General features: G+C 37.0%; 1 protein-coding gene across 1 annotated transcript in view; it reads left to right on the top strand.

Moving 5' to 3' along the window:
- The window catches only part of tmem132c (transmembrane protein 132C), a 184,080-nt gene that overhangs the window by 127,335 nt on the left and 34,287 nt on the right, over positions 1-22,458 (top strand). The window contains exon 4 of the mRNA XM_018090977.2: positions 14,273-14,416. Coding sequence (XP_017946466.2) covers positions 14,273-14,416 — 144 coding nt within the window. The remainder of the gene's footprint in view (positions 1-14,272; positions 14,417-22,458) is intronic.

Below are 22,458 nucleotides of genomic sequence, written 5' to 3'. Positions count from 1 at the left end.
AATACAAATAAATACAAGGTACAGTTGCAATAAGTTAAGAGTCAAAGACACAAGAGGATGGAGGTCCCTGCCCCGTAGATGCAGTCAAAATATCATGCAACCCTCACAAGACATTGTTAATCATTTAGATCAGTGTCACTAGTGTCAATTTTATCACTGTCAAAAAATCTATGTAGAAATATGTTTCAGTGCTCTGAGAAGAATCCAGAGCAAGTGAATATAAAGTCACGTAGATCGTGCCCTGTATGGGACTCTATACCTTACATAGTTACATAGTTACATAGGGTTGAAAAAAGACCAGAGTCCATCAAGTTCAACCCATCCAAGTAAACCCAGCATACACAACCCACACCTACCAATCTATACACTCACATACATAAACTATATATACAACCACTAATACTAACTGTAGATATTAGTATCACAATAGCCTTGGATATTCTGATTGTTCAAGAACTCATCCAGGCCCCTCTTAAAGGCATTAACAGAATCTGCCTTGACCTTGACCCAGTCTTGTTCATGGCATGCTGAGGGTCTTGCATATTTAAAGGCCAAGTATTGGTCCTTCCTGTCTTCCTGTTCCAGTGCACTTCCCAGAGTCTCCAGACACCTGTTCAGCCTGCCCTATTCCTTGGCCAACCTACCTGTTTCTGAATACAGTCTTGTTTAGTGATGAGCAAAAATTTTGCTAGGTATGGCTTTGAGGTGACATTTCGCATTCTGCTATCAGCAAATATTTTTGCAAAACTGTCACAACATTTGGTGACAAAATGCCCATAGACTCCAATATCACTATGGAACAAGTCACTACATTTTATGGACACAATCGGTAGTCTTGTTTGTTTGCTTGTTTCCAACTATATCGGACCTTGTTCCCTATGGGTCATATGGTTATCCCTGTAGTATATTTGTATATGTGTCTTTTTCTGCATTGTACCAAAGTTAACTGCACTGCAGCCATTTACCAGTCAATATTCCATAACTTTCATTGTTCTTACCTGCAGCCTGCCCCAATCCACATCCTTTGTCTTTTCATGACTTTGCGGATAGGAGGTCTAAAAACTTACCTTCAAGCCCCTGTCACTATTGCAGCCTGCTTGGCCCTGTTTTTTATTATCCCAAGGGAATTACTAGCCCCATTGTCATGGCAGAATCTGTGTGCTGCTTAAGCACAGGGGGAATCACATGTTAAAGAACTAAGAGCATGCCAAAACTAGGGCATTATTTCTGGTTGTTTCATGAAGCTTCCCCGAAAATTAGCAGCAAAAATATTAGTTGCACATCAAAAAAAAGTCACAATTGCCTCCAATTGGGCGTCGTTGCATCAATATGGGAGTGGTCAGTCAAAAAAAGACAAGTGTATACTGGACAATTTAAATGTAGGTGGCATTTCTCTTTTCTAAGGAAACATTCTCTCTCGAAAATAGGGAGATGAACAATAATTTAGGATCTTGAAAAATAAAATGGAAATAAATACATTTCTGTAAGAAAATCGGTTTTCCCTCTTGTTCATTTAAGGTAACTGTGTGAGCTATGATTGTCTTTGCTTGACAGTTTGGGTTGCTGGATAAATCACAAGAGTTTTAAGCTGAAAAAAACATCAAAACATTTGAAAATGATAGAACGACCATTTACACACTGGCAAGGGTACTTCAAAAATTAATAAATTCATCTTCACCTTGAAGCCTCATCTTTTGCTGTTGCTTGTCTGTGGCATTCATTTATATGACCACTGAGACTTTCTTAACCCTTTAAATTTAAAATCGTAAAGCTGCGGTAGGTAATGCGTTTACAAAATGGAACGCTGTTGTGTGTAATTTACTTTTTAAAAACCATGTTATTCACTGACATCACAAAGCAACATTTATAACTGATGACAAACATAAGCACTCGTTATTCACAGCTTTTGATACAAATGACCAGAAAAACAAGGTAGTGGCTGATGGTGGAAATTGTAGTTTTGGTGAGAGGGAGGGAAGTACAGTAGGAGAAGCAATGGAAGAATAAATGCTGAGGGAAGAAGTGAGGTCATTATATTACAGACAGGCAAATTTCTGCCCATATGCCCTTGCGGCAACTAAAGATTTGGGTTAGATTGAGGGAATTAAGTTTTTGCAGCTCTTGGTGCAGTGGGGCTGCCCTGTGAGTATCCAGAACAGGGGGGGAATGAAGAGTTGCAGGTGTCTTTGGTAGGGGCCTGAGGCTGCGATTGGGGAGCAAACAGGCTCAGTGGGCGGAAGTTACAAGGAGGAAGCACAGTCAGACTTTGTACAGTTTTCTTTTCAAATGGTTAATATTAATGTACTTTAAGTTTTTCTAACCTGTTACGCAGCCTTCAGTGGCTAATGGCTTTATGTGCATGTTTAGCTATGCTTTTGTGTAAAAGATGCAGTGTGTAGTGAGGAGCAATCTGTCCTGTTTCAGTTTGCTGCAAAACATTTGCAAAACTGCTGAAAATGTTTTACATGACCACACCCTTTTGATGTGACTGTGCCATTCTTTACATGCCTGCACCCTTTTTTATGGGCCCGCTCCCTTTTTTGATGCAATTGCAAATTTTTGTTGCTGCGAAACAATTTGCCAATGACAAAATACAGAATTTCACTGCAAATCCATGCCTGCCGAAAAATGTGCTCATCACTAGCTGTGTGTATTGCTAATAAAGTAAGTGGTGTCCTTTTTACCCAGAAAAATTGAGCATGTGGTATCTGTGGTAAAAATGCTAGAGGACTGTAATGTGCCCTAGTCTTGTATGGATAAACTATTTTATGTATTATTATTTATATAGTGTTAGAAAGATGCACAGCAATGTACAATTTTGCAGTGTGGAAAACTACACACAGAGAGGACAAGCACTGTGGTGCAATGCTTAGTGCTTTAGCCTTGCAGAACTCCTGTGTCAGGTTTAATACCAACCAGAATCTTATCTGCAAGGTGTTTGTATACAGGGCCGGATTTGTCTTCTGGGAGCCCCGAGGCCGCCCCCGTTGACCCCCCTCCCCGTGTGCGCATGCGCAAACGCGCGACCCCTCCTGCGCATGGAGCCGCGAGTGCGCTTGCGCAAACATTTAAACTCCCGTACGGAGCAGTGGGAAGAAGTCCCGAATGCTCCGTTTGGGAGCCAAATTTAAACATTTTGTGGCAGCGGGGCAGCATGCCGCCCCCTAAACATTTGCCGCCCTAGACCCGGGCCTTTGTGGCCTCACCAGAAATTCGGGCCTGTTTGTATGTTTTCCTTGCACTTGCAAGGGTTTACTTCAGGTACTCTGGTTTCCTTACACTCTCCAAGAACATACAGGAAGGTTAATTTGCCCCCAATAGATTTTACCATAATTTGTGTGTATGTTAATAACTGAAGATTATAAACTCTTCTGGGGCAGGGACTGATATGAATGAAGTTAAGTGCTGTGGAATAAGTCAGTGCTACAGAAATAAAACATAATAGGAGTGTAAGTGAACTAAGCTCCACAGGATAATAAATGGAGAAATCAATGTTCATGACTCTTGATTGTGAAAGATCATTAAAAAGAAATGAAAATAAATTGTTTTTTACAGATTTAAAAATCTTATTTATATTTTGATGTAACAAACATTTTTCCATTGCTGAGAGAAGCAAATCCGCTTCCCTACACTGCCCATGTGCCTATGCTGAAAACTACAGTATCAGCCTCAGTGCAGCCACCTGCAGCGGAGCGTATGTCAGCCTGTAATACGCAAAAGCAGGCATTTTTGGACAGACCTACACCACCTGCAGGGGCGGATACTATAGTTTTCAGTGCAGGTACATGGAAGGGAAGCGGATCCGCTTCTATCAGACTGATGGAAAAAAAGCAGGGCTGAGAGAAGTGAATCTACGCTACATGTGTCCTTGACATTTCCCATGTTTTACTCAGTGTAAATAAAACAAAATGGAGATCTCATAAGCCCCCAACTGGTATTAAGATTATTTTTCATTGGTGCAGCTTTGCTTTAAAAGAACCACTTCTCTGTAATAATTTGTTGGGCTAATATTTATACTGTAACTGGTTTGGGTAAAAAAAAGTTGTTTTCAAACTATTGTGAAGGCTGCCAAGAGTTCATTTTAAACTGCAAAGAAGAAAGGGCTTGAGAAATAGCTTTTTTCTTTTCGATAACACTTTCAGACTGTAGAAGCAAGAGTTTTAATATTAACTGATAATGTAATTGAATTTTAGTAATACAGGCAATTCTAATGCTCAACATCAAAGCAGCGGTTAGTTGGAATATATTTTGCTCTATGCATTTATATTAACTGTGTGTACTTCAAAGACGCCATGTCATGAGCCTGACATCTTCTGAAATTCTAGACAGCTTTAGGCCACAAAGGCTCTTGATTTCATTTTTATTTGGTTCTGTTTCAGCTGTAAAGTGAAGTTAGTGCATAAATTAGTGGGCTGGAAAGATATTATTGTGTTTTCTATAAGAGAAAAGATATGGTATCCATTATCTGGAATCTCATTATCCAAAAAGCTCCAAAATAACCGGAAGATTTCCTTTTTCTCTTTAATAATAAACCAGTACCTGTACTTGATCCTAACTGAGATATAATTAATCCATATTGGAGGCAAACAATAATATTGGGTTCATTTAATGTTTCAGTTCTTTAATTCTTTGTACATGCCATAGGGTTCTATTCAGGATCATCAACTTAGAGGACAAGAAAACACAAATCCACTTGGAGGTGCAAAAAGTTATGTACCTCCAAGTTTTCTTCCTCGGGCCAAGAATTTGCCCCATGTGGCAGGGACCTTACTTTAAAGGAACAGTAACACCAAAAAATGAAAGTGTATAAAAGTAACTAAAATATAATGTGCTGCTGCCCTGCACTGGTAAAAGTTGTGTGTTTACTTCAGAAAGTCTAATATAATTTATATAAATAAGCTGCTATGTAGCCATGGAGGCAGCCATTCAAAGGAGAAAAGGCACAGGCACATAGCAGATAACAGATAAAACACTATTGTATTCTACAGAACTTATCTGTTATCTGCTATGTAACCTGTGCCTTTTCTCCTTTTTTCCAGCTTGAATGGCTGCCCCCATGGCTACACAGCAGCTTATTATATAAATTATAGTGTTACTGTAGCAAACACACCAGTTTTACCAGTGCAGGGCAACAGTGCATTATATTTTTATTACTTTAAAGTTCTCTCATTTTTAAGTGTTACTGTTCCTTTAATTTACCTAGCTGAGAAGATTGCCCAGGAGTCAACTTTGAGACCTCTCATTCAAAAATCTTGACTATTTCATCAGTTTCACAATTGCAGAATATATTTCTCAGTCACAAAATGCTCTTACCCTGGCTTTTATATCACATTTAAAGTGATACTGACACGAAAAAACAACTTTTTAAAATATAAATCTACATAAAAAGTTGCCTATAGGTCGTGTTGATCATTTTTTACTGACAGGGCTGCTTTTGTTAGTAATTGTTACTTTAAATCCCAAAACCTGACTGTTTTGCCAGCCTGACTGTCCCTTCTCAGCCTGACCGTTACAGCTTCTAATGGTAACGGCCCCCTGCTGGACAAATATGGCAGCCCCCTCATAGAGGAACATGGGGGATCAGATAGGGAATGTAAAAGCTTGGACAAATACTTGTATGGCAAAATTATAAATAGCATGCAGAGACAATGTTATGACAGATGTAAAAATAATTTCATTTCTGGTGTCAGTATCTCTTTAAATTCTACTCATTACCATTTAGAACATCCTTATCTTTATCAGCAATACAATTCTGTAACTTAAATACTTAAGTCACATGGTATAGCCAGCAGTGAGGAGAGCCGGGGAGGTGTGCAGACTGCTGTGTTTGAAATAGATTCATCTGTAACCATTGTTTGTAAATGTTACGTTTCAAATGTGTTTAATTATTCTATATTAATGGTGTTTTATTGAATCATAATATGAATAAGTACATGAAGTTGACTATACCTGTGCAATATAAACATATAGGGGCTGATTCACTAACGGTCGATAAAAAATAGCTTCTTATTTTTTGCGACTTAACGCTCGATTCACTAAAAGGACACTTGTCATAATTAAGAAGTGATGTTCTTTGCGTATTTTAACTCGCAATGACCGATTTAGTGTAATATTTTAACGCATGTGCAATAATTTCCGCCACGTGCGAAAAATCGCAAGCCATATTAGCCATATGTGCCATATTAGCGCACGCTATTACGCATGTAGCAGTTACTTTCTGAAAACTACTGTTCTGAAAATTTCCCTGCAAACTGGAGGCTGCATCACTCTAGGGCCAACACAGACTTGAAAAAGCCCACTGCAAAGTCCATGTTGTGTTGCCAAAAGCTCACGGACCGCAATTTTCTTAAAGTACCACCTACCCCAAGTAGGTGTTAATATTTGCACAGATTAATGCAATATTTAGCGCATTTAACACTTCATATGTGTTTGTGAATCATGCGTTAGTATTATTTTTATTTGCTAATTTACGCAATGTGTTAGAAATAACGCTTTGCAATAAGGTTTTTTTTTCTGCATGCGGTATTTGGATTAATGCATGCAAAATGACTTTGATGAATCTGTACTTATTAATTGCGTGCTTTTAAGCGCAAAAAAACATGCGATAAGCGTTATCAACCTTTAGTGAATCGGCCCCATAGTAACTAGCAGTTTATGATACATTTGAAAAATGTTTTATCTCTGTGTTAAAATGCTCTAGCTTTTCCTGTTTCTGTTCATGGGTCTGGATATATATTGTCATGCATATTTTATTTGCATAAGCCGTGTAATGTTTTATACAGTTATATGCTTAACAGTCCTCTCTCTATATAAAAATGTATAGAAAAATGCAAAAAAACAACTGGCAAACTGATGGAAGCGATATAAAGTGTATGTATGTATATTTATATAGCGCTGCTTATGTACACAGTGCTGTACAGCAGAACAATAAATTAATACAAACATGGAGTTATTACAATAATAGATCAATACAATAATGAGTACAAATAAATAAAAAGCACAGTTATATTAAAGATTCCACAGAGCTAAGTGATAAAGAGGATGGAGGTTCCTGTCCCATAGAGCTTTAAATTTAAATGGAAGGGGAATTTTCAGACACAAATAGGAGGATATTAGGTGCTGCAGGTTACAGTTGGTGACACTGCAATATATAGATGCAGCCAGCAAGTTTTAACATTTTGTCTCACTATGTCCAGACACCATTTGAGTGTTAAATCCTGCCTCTCGATGGCGCTAGTGTTCAAAGGCACAATAGAAAATGTCATAGACCATGCACCGCCTGGTGGCAAATTTTGGTATCCCGCCCCCATGTTAACTGAAAGAGACATAAGACAACAGCATTGTAGAGGAATTTGGCTTCATCTGTGCATCTGTAAGTGCCAGTTCCCAGTTCAGGTGCTATGTGAGTGCTCCAAGGGTAGCATTTGAGTAATAAAATAAATCTATATTGGCATGCAGTAAACAAATTATTGTGATTGCTGTTACTTAACTTTCTTATTCTGCCCAAGTTAATGTTAAATTAGTACTTAAACTAGTCCCACTTAAATGCTTATCAGTCTGCCACTGAAGTGGTAGGAATGAATTGGCCTATTTCTTAGAGCAGTAGGGTGAGCAGTCTGAAGAGTATTCTCATTGTGTTCAGCAAAATGTAATTTAACAACACAGTAAATCCTCCTAAGTAATCATACAAAGACTAAGGGGCACATTTACTAATCCACGAAAGTCCGAAAAGCGCCCGAATGCGTTTTTTTCGTCATGACTTGTTGTGAATTTTTTGAGCGCTCAATACGAAAAAGTCGCGACAATTCGCAAAAGTTGTAATGGCTATGAAAAAGTCGCGACAATTCACGAAAGTCATAATGACTATGAAAAAGTCACGACAATTCACAAAAGTCATAATGGCTATGAAAAACTCGCGACAATTCACGAAATTTGTAATGGCTAAGAAAAAGTTGCGACAATTCGCGCAAGTCGTAACGGTTCCGAAAAAGTCGCGACAATTTACGAAAAAGTCGTAACGGCGACGGAAAAATCGAAAAAAAATCCGAAAAAGTCACAAAATGTTCGTTTTCCAATCCGAATTTTTCTCATTCGAATTTGGATTCGTGGATTAGTAAATCAGCCCCTAAGTCATTATAGGTGTTCTAGGAAATGTTTATTTAGAATATGATGTTGCAGTCATTAAAAACTTGTTGAACCTATTGGATTGGGGTTTATACTAGAACCATAAGGGATTGTTTTCATGAACATGTTCTGTGAGATGAAAAAAGCAAGTTCAGAAGTTCTGAAATCTGGCGGCTTGTTCCATTCAAAATAGAAGTTTCAATTGTTTGTAAAAAAAACAACCATCCCCCAGCTGCAGCCTGTTAGGCTGTAAGATAGAAAGGGCAATTAGTGCAGCATGCAATGTGCAATCTTAGGCCAAGTCTCTGTTTTTAGCCCAGAATCCAATTTTTTATTTTTTTTTGCATACCAATGTAATTGCTGACCCAAGGGGCATTGTAGCTGACATAATTACACTTGCGTGTAGTGATTATGTTATTTCTGGGACTCTGAATCAAAATGGCATCTGTGTAGGGTTCTCTAGGTGCTAGTACATTTTGTATAGTGGCACAGCCCATTATTTCAAAACACACAACTCACATCTGCCTACAGTATCATCACCCAAATGCTTGTGTTTTTCAGTTTGATATGTATTATGTATGAATCTAAAAAAATTGTTTAAAAACCCTTATAATAACATTGCCTAACTAAGGAATTCTTCCCCACAGATGTGACCTTCTAATAACTTTCCTGTTATGCACATTGTCTGAGGTGGCATTAGTATTACAGGCACAACATTTCTAATTATATAATTTTCTTTGTGTCATCTCAAATGGACAGGCCCTAAAATGTGATTTCTACTTGTAATTAATACTTGTAAGTGTCCAGAGAATTTACAATAACTTCTAGTAAATGTAAGTATTTCGGGTATTTTTATAGCAGATTATTTTAAACGTTGAGACTTTTTTGACCTATGAAAATCATCTTTAGAAGATTTAGGAATGCAACACATTTCAGGTTTTAGAGCTGTATGAAAGAGACCTATTTCATGTTACAGAGAGAGAAGTGCACCAAGTTCAGGAACAGCTTTGGGCTAAAAAAAATCATTTCACTAGGTTTCACTAGGTTCTGCTTCAACTGAATATAAATGTTGACCATGGCACTGGCTAAGCTAAAGGCAAGGATGCTGTACTGTATAAGTATTTTGCACTGATTATGATATTTATATGGAGCCAAAATACATATACAGTACCATGTATTGAAAAATATTTTTTTCTTTTTTTTGCAAGTGTAGGGGACTTATGGTTTGGTTTCCATTTATTGCAGGCAATCCCCAAAGATTTTGCTAAATGTGGTTGTAATTTACAGTTGGAAGATGGTGATGTTTCCCTTTAATGTTTCCTAGGTTCAAAGCATTTTCTTACAGTTCAGTAAATGGCCAAGCTATGTCACAGTCCTACTCTTTAAAAGGGGAAGCCAACTCGGCTCAGCCTCTTTATATCACCCGTTGGAGGAGGTGGATGGAACTGGGCAGAGGTAGGCATAAGTTAGTGTAAGTAGGTAGAAAAGTAACCTGGAGAGTACAGTGTATCTTTTCGCTTCATCATAGTGTTTTTAATAGTGCAACAATGTCTCCACGTATAAAAACACTATGATAAAGAGAATATATGTAGTGATGAGCAAATCTGTCCCATTTTGCCACACCGTAAAATTCACGAAACTTTGAAACAAACTGCAAAACATCGAAAAATTAACAAAATGCGGAAAATGGTGTACATGTCCGCAACAATTTTTTTGATGCATTTTTCCCACAACAAATTTTTGCCCGTTTCACAAAAAAATCTGCCAATGGGGAAAAGTGGAATTGTGCCACAAATCCATGCCTGGTGAAAACTTATGTTCATCACTAAAGATATGTTGTGCTCTCCGGGTTACTTTACTAAATATTTGCAACTGCAGCTGGCATGGGGTTTGCAGCCTGTGAAGAAGTATTCATCACTAAGGAACACAAAATATAAGGACTTATTTGCATTTTTTGGAAGATAGTGAAAGCATAGTTTAGTAATAACTCACTCCAGGACTGAGAGTTCAGAGTAGCCAATGAGCAACCTGATGCACCATTGAGGAAAATAGGATTAGCAATCCTGGGTCACCTGGTGGTGTAGGGACTGAAAAGTACAGACCTAGGGATAGAGGTATTGCCACAGAGGTTCCACTTGGAAGGTCTGTATTCAGGGATGGACACTTTCAAGTGAGATTTGTCAATGGTACCTGATTTGAGCAAGAACTGTTAGAAGCTAAATTCATGCGTAATTGCTGAATAATGTATTGCTATACCTATTGTCTATGTGACTGTCCCCCAATAGATTGTTCTACATCCCTTATAAAGGACACCCCCAAAATAATTTTTTGCCTAACAAAAGAAAAAATAATTCTAAGCAACTTTTCAACATCAATTTATTAAAAAATTGTTAGTGCTTTAAAAGTTATTATGATAATGAGTGTATATTGCAAAATTGCTTAAGTTTTGTTTTATTTGGCAAAAAATTAGTTTTGGGGTTCACGTGTCCTTTAATGAATAGTTATAATATGTTTCAAGGACCACTGGTGCCCAACTGATTATTAACTGTGAATGATATACAAAATCCTTCCTCCACCAAGTCCCCAAGGGCAGATCCTGATATCAGTAGTTACAATGTATGTATGGGGCTCAGGGACTTCTAGGTATACCTGTGAATATTAAAAATGCAGAGGTTGCTTAAGGAAATATAATTAAAGTGGCAATTTAACTTTAACAAAGAATCATATTAGTTTATTTAATGTGATTTCATCAAATAACTATACCAATAAATGTGTTACAGATGTATACATAGCTTGTACAGTTTAATTCATAGTGGAGTTACGTAATACTGATAGGTTGTTATTACCTATAGCAATGCATCAGCAGGTAGCATAAAAATTATTTGATTTATATAAGTCAGTGGGTAAACAAGTTAATGACTAATGGCTATTGTAATAACAGCATAGGGTAGAATCCAAAGTTGACAGTTAGTAACCAATTTTTGATGTAAATGGAAAAAAATGTTGGTTTAGAGCCCACTGGTAACATCTCTTTCCTAACTTTGAACCAAGCTGTTACCAAATTGTGTAGGATATTCTCATCTTAGCATTAAATTTTATATCAAAAAACTTTTATTTGGCACCCCAAAACTAACAGGGCAGATTCCCATTCTGTAAAAAGCATTAAAAATCGTACTTAGTAGAGTAGTGGTGTAACTGTAGTGATTCCAAGTAGGTATTGTGTCCTTGATTTTTCCTTGATTTTTCTAGGAAAAACTTGGGGTTTTTTTGTTTGGAATACCAGAAATATGAAACCATTAATTCACAGACTTATTTTTCAAATATATTTTATGCACAGGTCAGTACTCAGCGTATTACAGCAATTTTAAAATAAGTCTGTGGGCATTTGTTTTGATCCTTTAACACTTTTGGGTTACTTATAGCATCTGAAGCAGCCACTTCTGCCATAAACCTTAGGGCCATGGCCTACGGGGGACATTAGTTGCCTGTGGTTAAATCTCGGCTACTGCAGGCAACTTATCTCCCCGAAATGTCTTCCAACTGGCAATAATAAAAAATAGCAAAGATTAACGATTTATCTAAGCTTGGTATAATCAGGCTGTACTGACCATAATTATTTAGTATTCATTGGCATTATATCCATGTTTTAACTTACTTATTATTAACGGCACTAATTAAGTACAGGCTACTTTGTACATCATGCTGGATTGTAATTAGATGTAACTGCTGGAAAAATAAGCATTACAGGCATGATTTTGAACCCCATAGTTCTCTTGCACTTGCATCATAGGCATAAGTGCTAAAATCCATTAATTTGCTTTGGTCAGCTAGCATCTTTTTTATATACTTCAGATGTAATTAGGACATCTTAAGAAGAAAAAAAAAATTAAAGCATTTCATTTATTATGAATAATTCAGAAAAAAAAACTAAGCAGGATATATTATATAGAGATGGTTAGATCTGAACTGACCTTATTGGTTTTAATACTCCATCTTCACACCACCAATAGAAATACTCACCTTTGTTATTAACAATACATATGTTCTGCATATTAATAGAATTGATTGAATATATGTGGGAAACCAGTGTCTCTGGCACATTGATTGATTTACTCACATTGCTGCATATTCAACATTTGAATTGTGTCTCTTCCCAACACTTTCCCACCTTTCTTTTCTCTCTTGCTGACTGTATCTCCTATTTAATTAAACTATTTATCAGTATGACATACAAGCCTGGCTTATTTTTTAATTCGTCTCTAAGAGGAAATTAGTGCAATAAAATAGGAGTTCTTCATAAAAGCTTTCATGTCATTATCCCATTGCAGAACTGGAGAATGATGTCTTGTATGTCTTACAATTTCCTGAACTGCACCTTTGTGCTGCATACTCTTCAGTTCTATGACATATTTATTGCATTCATGCTCTTGGAAATACATTATCAATGCTCATTAGTTATTAAGATAGTATTTGCCATTTTTGTGAACAATTTACATTTTTATTAAAATGCCAACTCTTTAAGATTATCCCATGCTAAAAACAATGATCACACTTTCCTACCAACATTTTGTAGTTCTCTCCTGTATGTGAGACTGAAGAACATGATTTTGGAAATGTAAGTTACAGACTACTGTATTTGAAAATACCCACCACTCCAAAGTATAATGGATCCTTTATCTGGCAACCCAGAATATGCTCTAGAATTATTCACCCAAAGCTGGCAACCTAAATGTTTTCAAATAACTTAAATTAATAGCCAAGCACAATGAAAACACCCCTTGTATTATTACATAGTATTATGTATTAAAACACCCCTTGTATTATTATTATAGTATGGGCTGGCTTTCCGATAAACTTATTCCAGTCACTCACTGCACAGTCTCCTTGCTGCACAGAGGGTAAATGTAAAGTATAACATGGAATACGTGGATAATGTGGTTCCAATCCAGAAATTGACCTCCTCTGTATTGAACTGTCCAGAAATATTGTAAATAGAAAACTATATTGTAAAAAAATAATAAAGTAATGCTCATTTATGAATTGGTTTTATCTCATTTCAATTTCACTTTCTTCATGAAACTTTGGAGAAACTGTAATTTGAGAAAATATAGCATTTTTATAAGGAAACTGATGTACAGTAGAATAATACATTCATCATAACAATCTCATTAAGGAAGCCCCTCCATAGATGGTATATAACATTGACTGAAGCCTTCTTTATATCACTAGTATATTCTGATCAAACCCCCCACTGCCTGCCATGGTATCTATTTAGGTGCATTAGCTGCCCTTTATTTTGATTCCACATGCAGAATATTGAACTTTTTGAAAAAGACCACAACCAGGCAGTAGTAGACACTTACCCCTATATAAAATAAAAGTACATTTTCACAGTAGCACTAACCCATAGTAGCCAATAAGATTTTTTCTAACAGGTGACCAGTAAATTCTACCTGCTGATTGGTTGGTGTGATTACTTCTGGGCCTTTTTATTACACAACCCCCTAAAACTGCAAGGATCATATCTGTCCATAACCCCACAATTATTTCCTTTTTCAGCCATTATAACCATTGTTCTTCACTGTGTTTATTCCTAAACCTAAATGGTGTTCCAGTTTAAGGTTCCTGCTAAATATAGCAATATAACTTGAATGTTATTATAGGATACACAAGTATTGGCAACCAGTGCTAACTTTAGTGTATGGAGTGACATCTGTGAATGGATGACCAGTTGTTGGTTCTTGCTTGTTATATCTGACCAGGATGTTCAGGCTCTACTAATAAGCCTTTGCAGCATGATAAATGATGTTGCAGTTGGCTGGTGATTTTGTTACCCTGGTAGTACAATTATCTGCCACTGAAATACACACACACACACACAACTTTAATTCGTATACCTTACCTATACATCTTTTTATGTGCATGACCAAGATTTCATTAACCAAATATACTGATTTCTGGTATGATGTACAGTATATTTAATGGTAAATAAAGAGCCGAGTAGTACATTTACAGATGATATCCTGCAAATAACATAATTTCAGGCAAACAGGTATAGCTGTAAAATTAAAAAAATACATATCATTAAAAAAAAAATGGAGTCATATGTGTTAATGTATTAATATGTTAATTTCTCTTTTCCTCGCAGGACACAGAGATTCTGAATACAGCCATCCTAACTGGAAAGACAGTGGCAGTACCAGTTAAAATAGTTTCCGTTGAGGAGAATGGTTATGTGACTGATATTTCCGAGCAGGTGGAATGTAAATCCTCAGATGAGGATGTTGTCAAAGTAAGTAATGTTATTGAACCTGGCCTGAACATACATCCCATTATCCAGAAAGTTTCGATTTTGAAAGGTAATCTACCATAGACTCCATTATAAGCTTTTTTATTTTTTTTCTTCTCTGTAATAATAAAACAGTACCTTGTCCTTGATCCCAGCTAAGAAATAATTAATCCTTATTGGAAGCAAAACAATCCTATTGGGTTTATTTCATGTTTAAATGATTTTTCAGAAGACTTAAGGTATGGAAATCCAAAATATGGAAGGTCCCCTTATCTGAAAAACCCCTAATCCCAAGCATTCTGGATAACAGGTCCTATACCTGTATGTATTGGGCAAAAAATTGATTGCCTGGGTTTAAAAATTTAAGTCATTCAGCGATAAAATCTGGCAGTTGGTGTGAGTGTCGGACATTTGTTGTTGAACAATTGTTCCCTGCGCATGTCATGATTGCCAGCGAAAGTCAACAAATGATATTGGATCATACGTAGATGTATCATCTTTCTGTATTTTACATCTACAATACGATTACATCTTTTCAAATAATCATTGTCCGTGGATGGCATATCGTATGGCAAACCGATCGTCAAACGATCATGTACCGATTAGATCGTTCATTGTAGAACAAGTGAAATCGGCTTGTGTATGGCCACCTTTACGGTTAGTCAGGGGGTGAACTATATTTAATGGTTTGACATCTAAAACATTCTAAACTACAAATAGGGGAGGAATTAATTAATCCTGTTTGGCTACTAATGTAATTTAAATTTACAATCCAATTTCCTGTCATTCTTGCTAAGATAGACCATAGTGCCGAGCAATTAGGACAACCAATGGTCCAATAACAATACATGCTAGAAAAAACATTGTATTTCAAGGGAATCCACTGTGGAACAGCACAGCCTTATTTCTTTATTTTGGTGTAAATAAAGCCCACACTTCCATGGGTTGCTTTCTTCCTTTGGTACAAAATTATTTAACTCAAGAATGTGATTATCTGCAAAAGGGACAAACTTCCACATTTAAAATTTACAATGGATTTGGCATTAACAGTAGCAAGTCTGAGTTTAAGGCTAGGAGGGGGCCTTTCTTAGTCCTGTATTTCTTTTAATAAAGGACATATGTAAAGGAATGTTAAGGATCCAGTGGTAGACTGGTGGCCATACACGTTACAGTTATGATCTTTCCTGTGGCCAAAGATCGTTTGTAGACTACACTAATGATCAGAGATGAATTGTCAGATATGCAGGTAGAAACGCCTTGAAAGGTGCCCAATCAATATTTGCCAACCTGTCTGATTGACAAGACAACCAATTATTGTAGGAAACTTAATATCAGTGCATGTATGGCCGCCTTAAGATTGCACTTTAGCATGGGCAATCTATATAGCCTTAAAAAGATTCTATAATGATGTTTATGCTGCAGTACAGTGCAAATAATTTAACCATTTAAAATGTTATTCTTGAATAATGTATATTTATAGTTGTAATATTGCTGTGAATGCAGCCATTGTCCTTTCAAAAACAGCCTGCACCTCACAATGCAACTGCTTCCAGATAAGTTATAGTTTCTTCTACTCAATGTAACTAGAGAACTTGGGTGATATTATTATATCTACCACTAGGGGGGGCATGGGAGCATTTTTAGCAATACAGGCATTAGGGAGCTCCTATCTTGCTTCTTTTCCATTGTTCTGCTGATCAGCTGCTGAGGGGGAAATGGAGGGGGGTGATATCACTCCAACTTGCAGTTTCAGTGCAGTAAAGTGTGACTGAAGTTTATCAGAGCACAAGTCACATGGCATATTGCCAGTAATAAAAGTAATAAAAAAACAAAAACACACCCTAACAACATGATTGATATGGTGCAGCATGATTATTAAACAGTATAAAACTAAGATCCTTAGTAACAATTTGTTATTATATTTCTCCTAGAAATGCTTGTCTCTAAAATTAAATGTTCCAGTCTCTTTAAACAGCTAACTAACCTGACTTCTGTACTAGACTGTAAGTAATAACGAGTCATCTTGTCATATTACTTCCTGGGACCCTTTAGATTTCAGCCCAGTAACATGTGAATTCAATTGTTTTTTAATAAATGAGAAAATTCTGTATTTGCAGGAGACAAAAGTTTTGAGATTTGACATAAAGGATTAGGAAGCATGTGATCAAATCCTGACCGCTTCCCAGTACGCAGGGCAGAAAGGTTATTTGTAATAAACTGAATACTTTTGATGCATCTTCAGCCTTTCAACTGTTTGATTAAAATAGTGTGGCAATATACCTATGTCCTACCTCCTACATCAAATGATACAGTGAAGGTCGGGCAGAAAGGTGAAATATTGTTTAATAACTATTGTGCATTAAAATAGTTTAGCCATAAAAGTTCAGTCTTTTGTACTGTATAGCAGTGAAAGTCAGGTTATACAGATATGGGATACATTATCCAGAAACCCGTTATCCAGAAAGCTCCGAATTATGGAAAGCCTGTCTCCCATAGACTCAATTTTAATCAAATAATTCAGATTTTTAAATCTGTAAAAATAAAACAGTACCTTGTAATTGATCTCAACTAAGGTATAAGTTTCAAGTTTAAGTTTCAAGTTTATTGTCATATACAAATAACAATGAAGCATCATTACTGTAATGAAATTTTTTTTTTTGACCCGTGTTCCTCCTAACTTTACATAGACAAACAAAACAAAAAACAAAAAAAAAAAAAAAATACAAATATTAAATATAATAAAAGTGTGCAATAAAGGTACAAGTATTTACAATAATAAAATGCAATGCAATATTTGAAATTGTGCAGTGAGGATTTAAAGTGGCTTTGCTTAAAGTGACACTGGGAAGAGTCCAGTAGTTATGGGGAGTGTATGTTGGTTTGGGTAGAATGTCAGCAGTTCAGAAGCCTGATGGCTTGTGGGTAGAAACTGTTCTCTGTATCTGCTGGTGCGGGTCTGGATGCTCCTGTACCGCCTGCCTGATGGTAGGAGCGTGAAAAGTCTGTGGCTGGGGTGGCTGGGGTCAGAGAGGATCCGCTGCAACTTCCTCCTACAGGAGTAAAATTACTCCTTATTGGAGGCAAAACAATCCTTTGGGTTTAATGAATGTTTTATTGTTTTTTTTAGTAGACTTAAGGTATGAAGATGCAAATTACGGGAAGACCCCTTATCTAGAATACCCTTGGTCCCAAGCATTCTGGATAACGGGTCTTATACCTGTAGCTGCTAAACATCTGAACCTCACAGGCAGCAGTGTTATGCTTAGTTGTTCCTAGTGATGAGCTGAATTTCTCCAGTGCAGGTACTCATATAAACCAATCAGAGCTTTGATTTAATTTTATATCTTCTAAAAGACACTTAAAAGCTAATAACTGATTGGCCAATACTGGTACTCAATTGACATTGATATCCGCCACATACAGGCTTCTTTGAAATGATTTATAAAAGCCTTTGGTGTGGGCCAGTTGAAATTAGAACTGCACTAGCCACTAACTGACTCAAACAGGCTCCTAATTTAAGGATGAGCACATTGTTTTAGTTACTATTAATTACTAATACTTTTGGTGGAATTGTCACATATCTGTGCTAGAATTTTGTTATCTGTTTCGTTTAACAGGGACAAAATGGGTTTCCCTGTGCAGAAAAGTGTGTGTGTGGGGGGGGGGGTCGGGGGCTGGAGGGGGGATGTTAATCACAGCATTAGAGTTTTGCCATGCATATTGTCTTGCCAGAAAAAGTTATTAGTGCCATAAAAATGAGCAGCAGCATTATTAGAATTTTCTCTGTGCATTTTTATTCTCCAGGAAAATAATGCTTTTTTGTGCTGAGAAAAACTTCATCTGCATAAATTTCATAACTTTTTCCATGATTTGGTGAATTTTCCAAGTGAAACAGGGCAGTTTCACATGTCACTACTGATTACCTTTACTTTAACCTAGTTCTCCACATTTTGCATACATACATCAAACCTTCACATGATGACAGTGTTCACTGTACAACAGAGACTGAATGCTTTTAAAAGTGCTTTATTGGCTCCAATTAAACAGCCAGGTGGGCCGGATTCGAATGGAAGCCTTGTGTTTGACATATGTGGTCTACACTGTCTCTGTTATACACAATAACCTGCAGCAGGCTGGTTATGCAGGAGTCATTTGTCCAGGCTGAGCACTCCATTCTTGAGTGGAATTATTATATCTTCACATAACACATCCCCACACCATGCATTACATGAAATAAAGTACCCTCCAAAATATAACAATAATAAAATTCACTTTGGAGGTCTGCTCCTTGGTGACCTCTAATACCCATATTTCATTATCGCCTGAAATTGTAAAAACTGTTCTTCACAAATTCAGTTCAAAAGTTTTCATAAGGTAAATTACATTTCTGTGTCACAAGAGTTGCATCTGTTCCAGAAACACAGTTTCTGCCATTCCTTCTTACAGCAAAACTAGATGGTAATATGAACTGAACTGTGTGATCAAACAGCTGTCTCCTGCATAGAGGGTTACAGGGCAGAAATGATATACTGTAACAAAAAGGGAGCCACTCAGAGACAAAGGAATTTCATGACAAATGTCAAAACAATAGGAACACAAAGTACTGCTTGTATCAAAGAAGATATTATCCGTCAAGTACAGCCTGTTCCTAATTACTCGATTGTTGATTCAGATTAAGAAAAGCAGTCATCGTCATTTTCTCATATATTTGAGTAAGGACAAATGGAAAGATATAAGGTATAAGCACATAATTCTAATTGTTAAAAATGATTTCCTTTTTCTCTGTGATAATAAAACAGTACATTGCACTTGATTTCAACTAAGATATAATGAATCTTTATTGAAGCCAAAACAAGCCTAATGGTTTGTCTTTAGAAAATTAGGTTAATTTCTTTGCTAAAAGTGCAAAGAGCAAAAATGCCTATTCAAGTGCACCAAGGTACTTGTGTCAGTTGGCACTTGGTCAGCAGCAATGGGAACATCCATACTTCCAAGGGTACATTACACAGTTTAGAGAAGAGCAAGTAAGTTAATATACATAATATATGTGGACTGGTAGAAATACAACAAAATGATTTTAAATTGTGTTTTCTTTCGAATTGTAAAATCTACAAATTATCAGTACAGGTAGGGCACCTGTTATTCAAAATGCTCAGGACCTGGGGTTTTTCAGATAAGGGATCTTTCTGTAATTTAGATTTTCATAACTTAAGTCTGTTAAAAATCATTTAAGTATTGAATAAACCCAATAGGCTTGTTTTGGCTTCAATAAAGATTCATTATATCTTAGTTGAAATCAAGGAGCTTCATTTTATGGTAATGTGGCTAATTCAGAATACTATGAATGGTGAGCACTGTCCATGTTCTCAGCTTGGTAGGAAAGCCTAACCTTGGTAGCTATAGTACAGGTATCTTATTTAATGGCCGCACATTATACAGTTAACTCATCTTTATTGCATTGTAGTTGATCAGGCATTCCATTTTGGCTACACCATGATCCACCTGATGTAATCACTGTCACACCCAGCCACTCCCACAATACCATCAAAATTTACACAATATCCTTAAACCCAATTCTTTCCCTTTAACATGTTATTTGTTACAAGCAGCCTCTACAATAAGTTTTAATGAAAAAGGGGCACATTCATCAATGTACGATTTAGTACGAATACAAAAAATGTGTATTTTTTCTAAGTTTTACAACTGTGCGTATTTTCTGCAATTTTTTTGTTAATTTGTAAGAATTTTTTGTACTTCGTGACAATTTGTGTGACAAAATTGTATTTGTCGCAACGAGTACAAAACTTTCAAATTCATTTAAGCTTCGGTATCGTGACTTTCCTCTGGCCAGGTTGGAGCTGCAGAGTGCCCTTGAGCCCTATGGGAGACTTTCCTTGGGCCAGGTTGGAGCTGCAGAGTGCCCTTGAGCCCTATGGGAGACTTTCCTTGGGCCAGGTTGGAGCTGCAGAGTGCCATTGAGCCCTATGGGAGACTTTCCTTGGGCCAGGTTGGAGCTGCAGAGTGCCATTGAGCCCTATGGGAGACTTTCCTTGGGCCAGGTTGGAGCTGCAGAGTGCCATTGAGCCCTATGGGAGACTTTCCTTGGGCCGGGTTGGAGCTGCAGAGTGCCATTGAGCCCTATGGGAGACTTTCCTTGGGCCAGGTTGGAGCTGCAGAGTGCCATTGAGCCCTATGGGAGACTTTCCTTGGGCCAGGTTGGAGCTGCAGAGTGCCATTGAGCCCTATGGGAGACTTTCCTTGGGCCGGGTTGGAGCTGCAGAGTGCCATTGAGTCCTATGGAGGATTCAAGAACCAGCACAGAAGTTTCAAAGTCAGAAAGTTTTTTGCACCTTTTACGATCATTCGGATACAAAAATTTAGTAACTTTCGGATCGTACCACGATATGAAATTTTCGTACTTTAAGTGCACATCAGAAAATATCGTATTTAATCTGAATTTTTGGTATCGTGCTTTTTAATGTCCGAAATTTGTACTTTGATAAATGTGCCCCTATGTGTTGAACTTCGGGTCAGTGTGAAGGTTCAGTACTTCTTATTCCTCCAATAACCTCCACCCACAGGTGCAGCATCCATCATTACAAACAATTACAAACTAGGGGGCAAATTTAGGAAGCTTTGTCTGGCCAGCTCCAGGCAAACAAGTGTAGGAACTGTGAATGAGTTCCTGAATTAACCCATGTTTCTACAATCATTTTCCCAAAGCCAAGTGAAGACAGAGCGCTGCAAATGCTGTTTGACCTCATGATATTCTACCTACACAGTAATTTTATTATTGTTATTTAGTATAGAGGGGTTGAGATATGATGAACTCTTTTTGGATACCTATCCTAAATTAAGCCTCAACTATCTAACCCCTTGGGATACAGCTATAGGGAATCAGACCCTATGGGGCTGATTTACTAACCCACGAATCCGACCCGAATTGGAAAAGTTCCGACTTGAAAACGAATATTTTGCGACTTTTTCGTATGTTTTGCGATTTTTTCGGATTCTGTACGAATTTTTCGGATCCAATACGATTTTTGCGTAAAAACGCGAGTTTTTCGTATCCATTACGAAAGTTGCGTAAAAAGTTGCGCATTTTGCGTAGCGTTAAAACTTACGCGAAAAGTTGCGCATTTTTCGCGTAAGTTTTAACGCTACGCAAAATGCGCAACTTTTTACGCAACTTTCGTAATGGATAGGAAAACTCGCGTTTTTACGCAAAAATCGTATTGGATCCGAAAAATTCGTAAAGAATCCGAAAAAATCGCAAAGTACCGATCATTACGAAAAAAACGCAATCGGACTCCATTCGACCCGTTCGTGGGTAAGTAAATCAGCCCCTATGACTGCCAGGGAGCAAGAAGTTGGGAGTCCATAGGGGCACTAAGTGGCCTTGTTGACCAACTAAAAAAAAATAATCTAGAGAAAACCCTTAAAGAGCACCATCTGTTTTTAAAGCAGACACATTTTCTAGTGTTTGAAACGGCTCTTGTAAAGCCACATCTCTGTGACAGCCTAAAACAGATAAATCAAATGCATGAGGCATTTTGCAAACAAAACCCAATCTCCTTTGAAACGGGCTTTAAATCTGCCACTACCAACAAAATACATGAGAGCAGTGTTTTGTAAAATGTATGTAATTTCTTGGCATGACTTTTATTCTTTATATATTTTAACTGTCGTGTATGACAAATTGGTTTCCCACAGTGACATTTTTTTATTGCCTGTAGGACACGCGGTGAAATGCCTTTACTATAAAAACGACAAATATTTTACAAAAGCAGATGAATGATTTTTTTTATTCTTATCGCAGTGATTATCTATTTATGATTAAGCCTAAGGGAAATATATGTATATTCCAATGACCTTTCTATGCTTGTCTGTTCCTTTTGGCTGGGGATATGAGGAAACTGCAATACAATGCTCAGACAGAGGCTTGTAACATTTCACCCTGTGTCTCACTCAAAGAATGCAGCCTAGGAATAATAGATACCATCATTATAAGTGTGTATTCTTTCTGAGCTATAGAAAAAAATAAA

The sequence above is a fragment of the Xenopus tropicalis genome, chromosome 1, assembly GCF_000004195.4.
Source record: "Xenopus tropicalis strain Nigerian chromosome 1, UCB_Xtro_10.0, whole genome shotgun sequence".
NCBI lineage: Eukaryota > Metazoa > Chordata > Amphibia > Anura > Pipidae > Xenopus > Xenopus tropicalis.
This window is presented reverse-complemented; position numbering and strand designations above follow the sequence as displayed.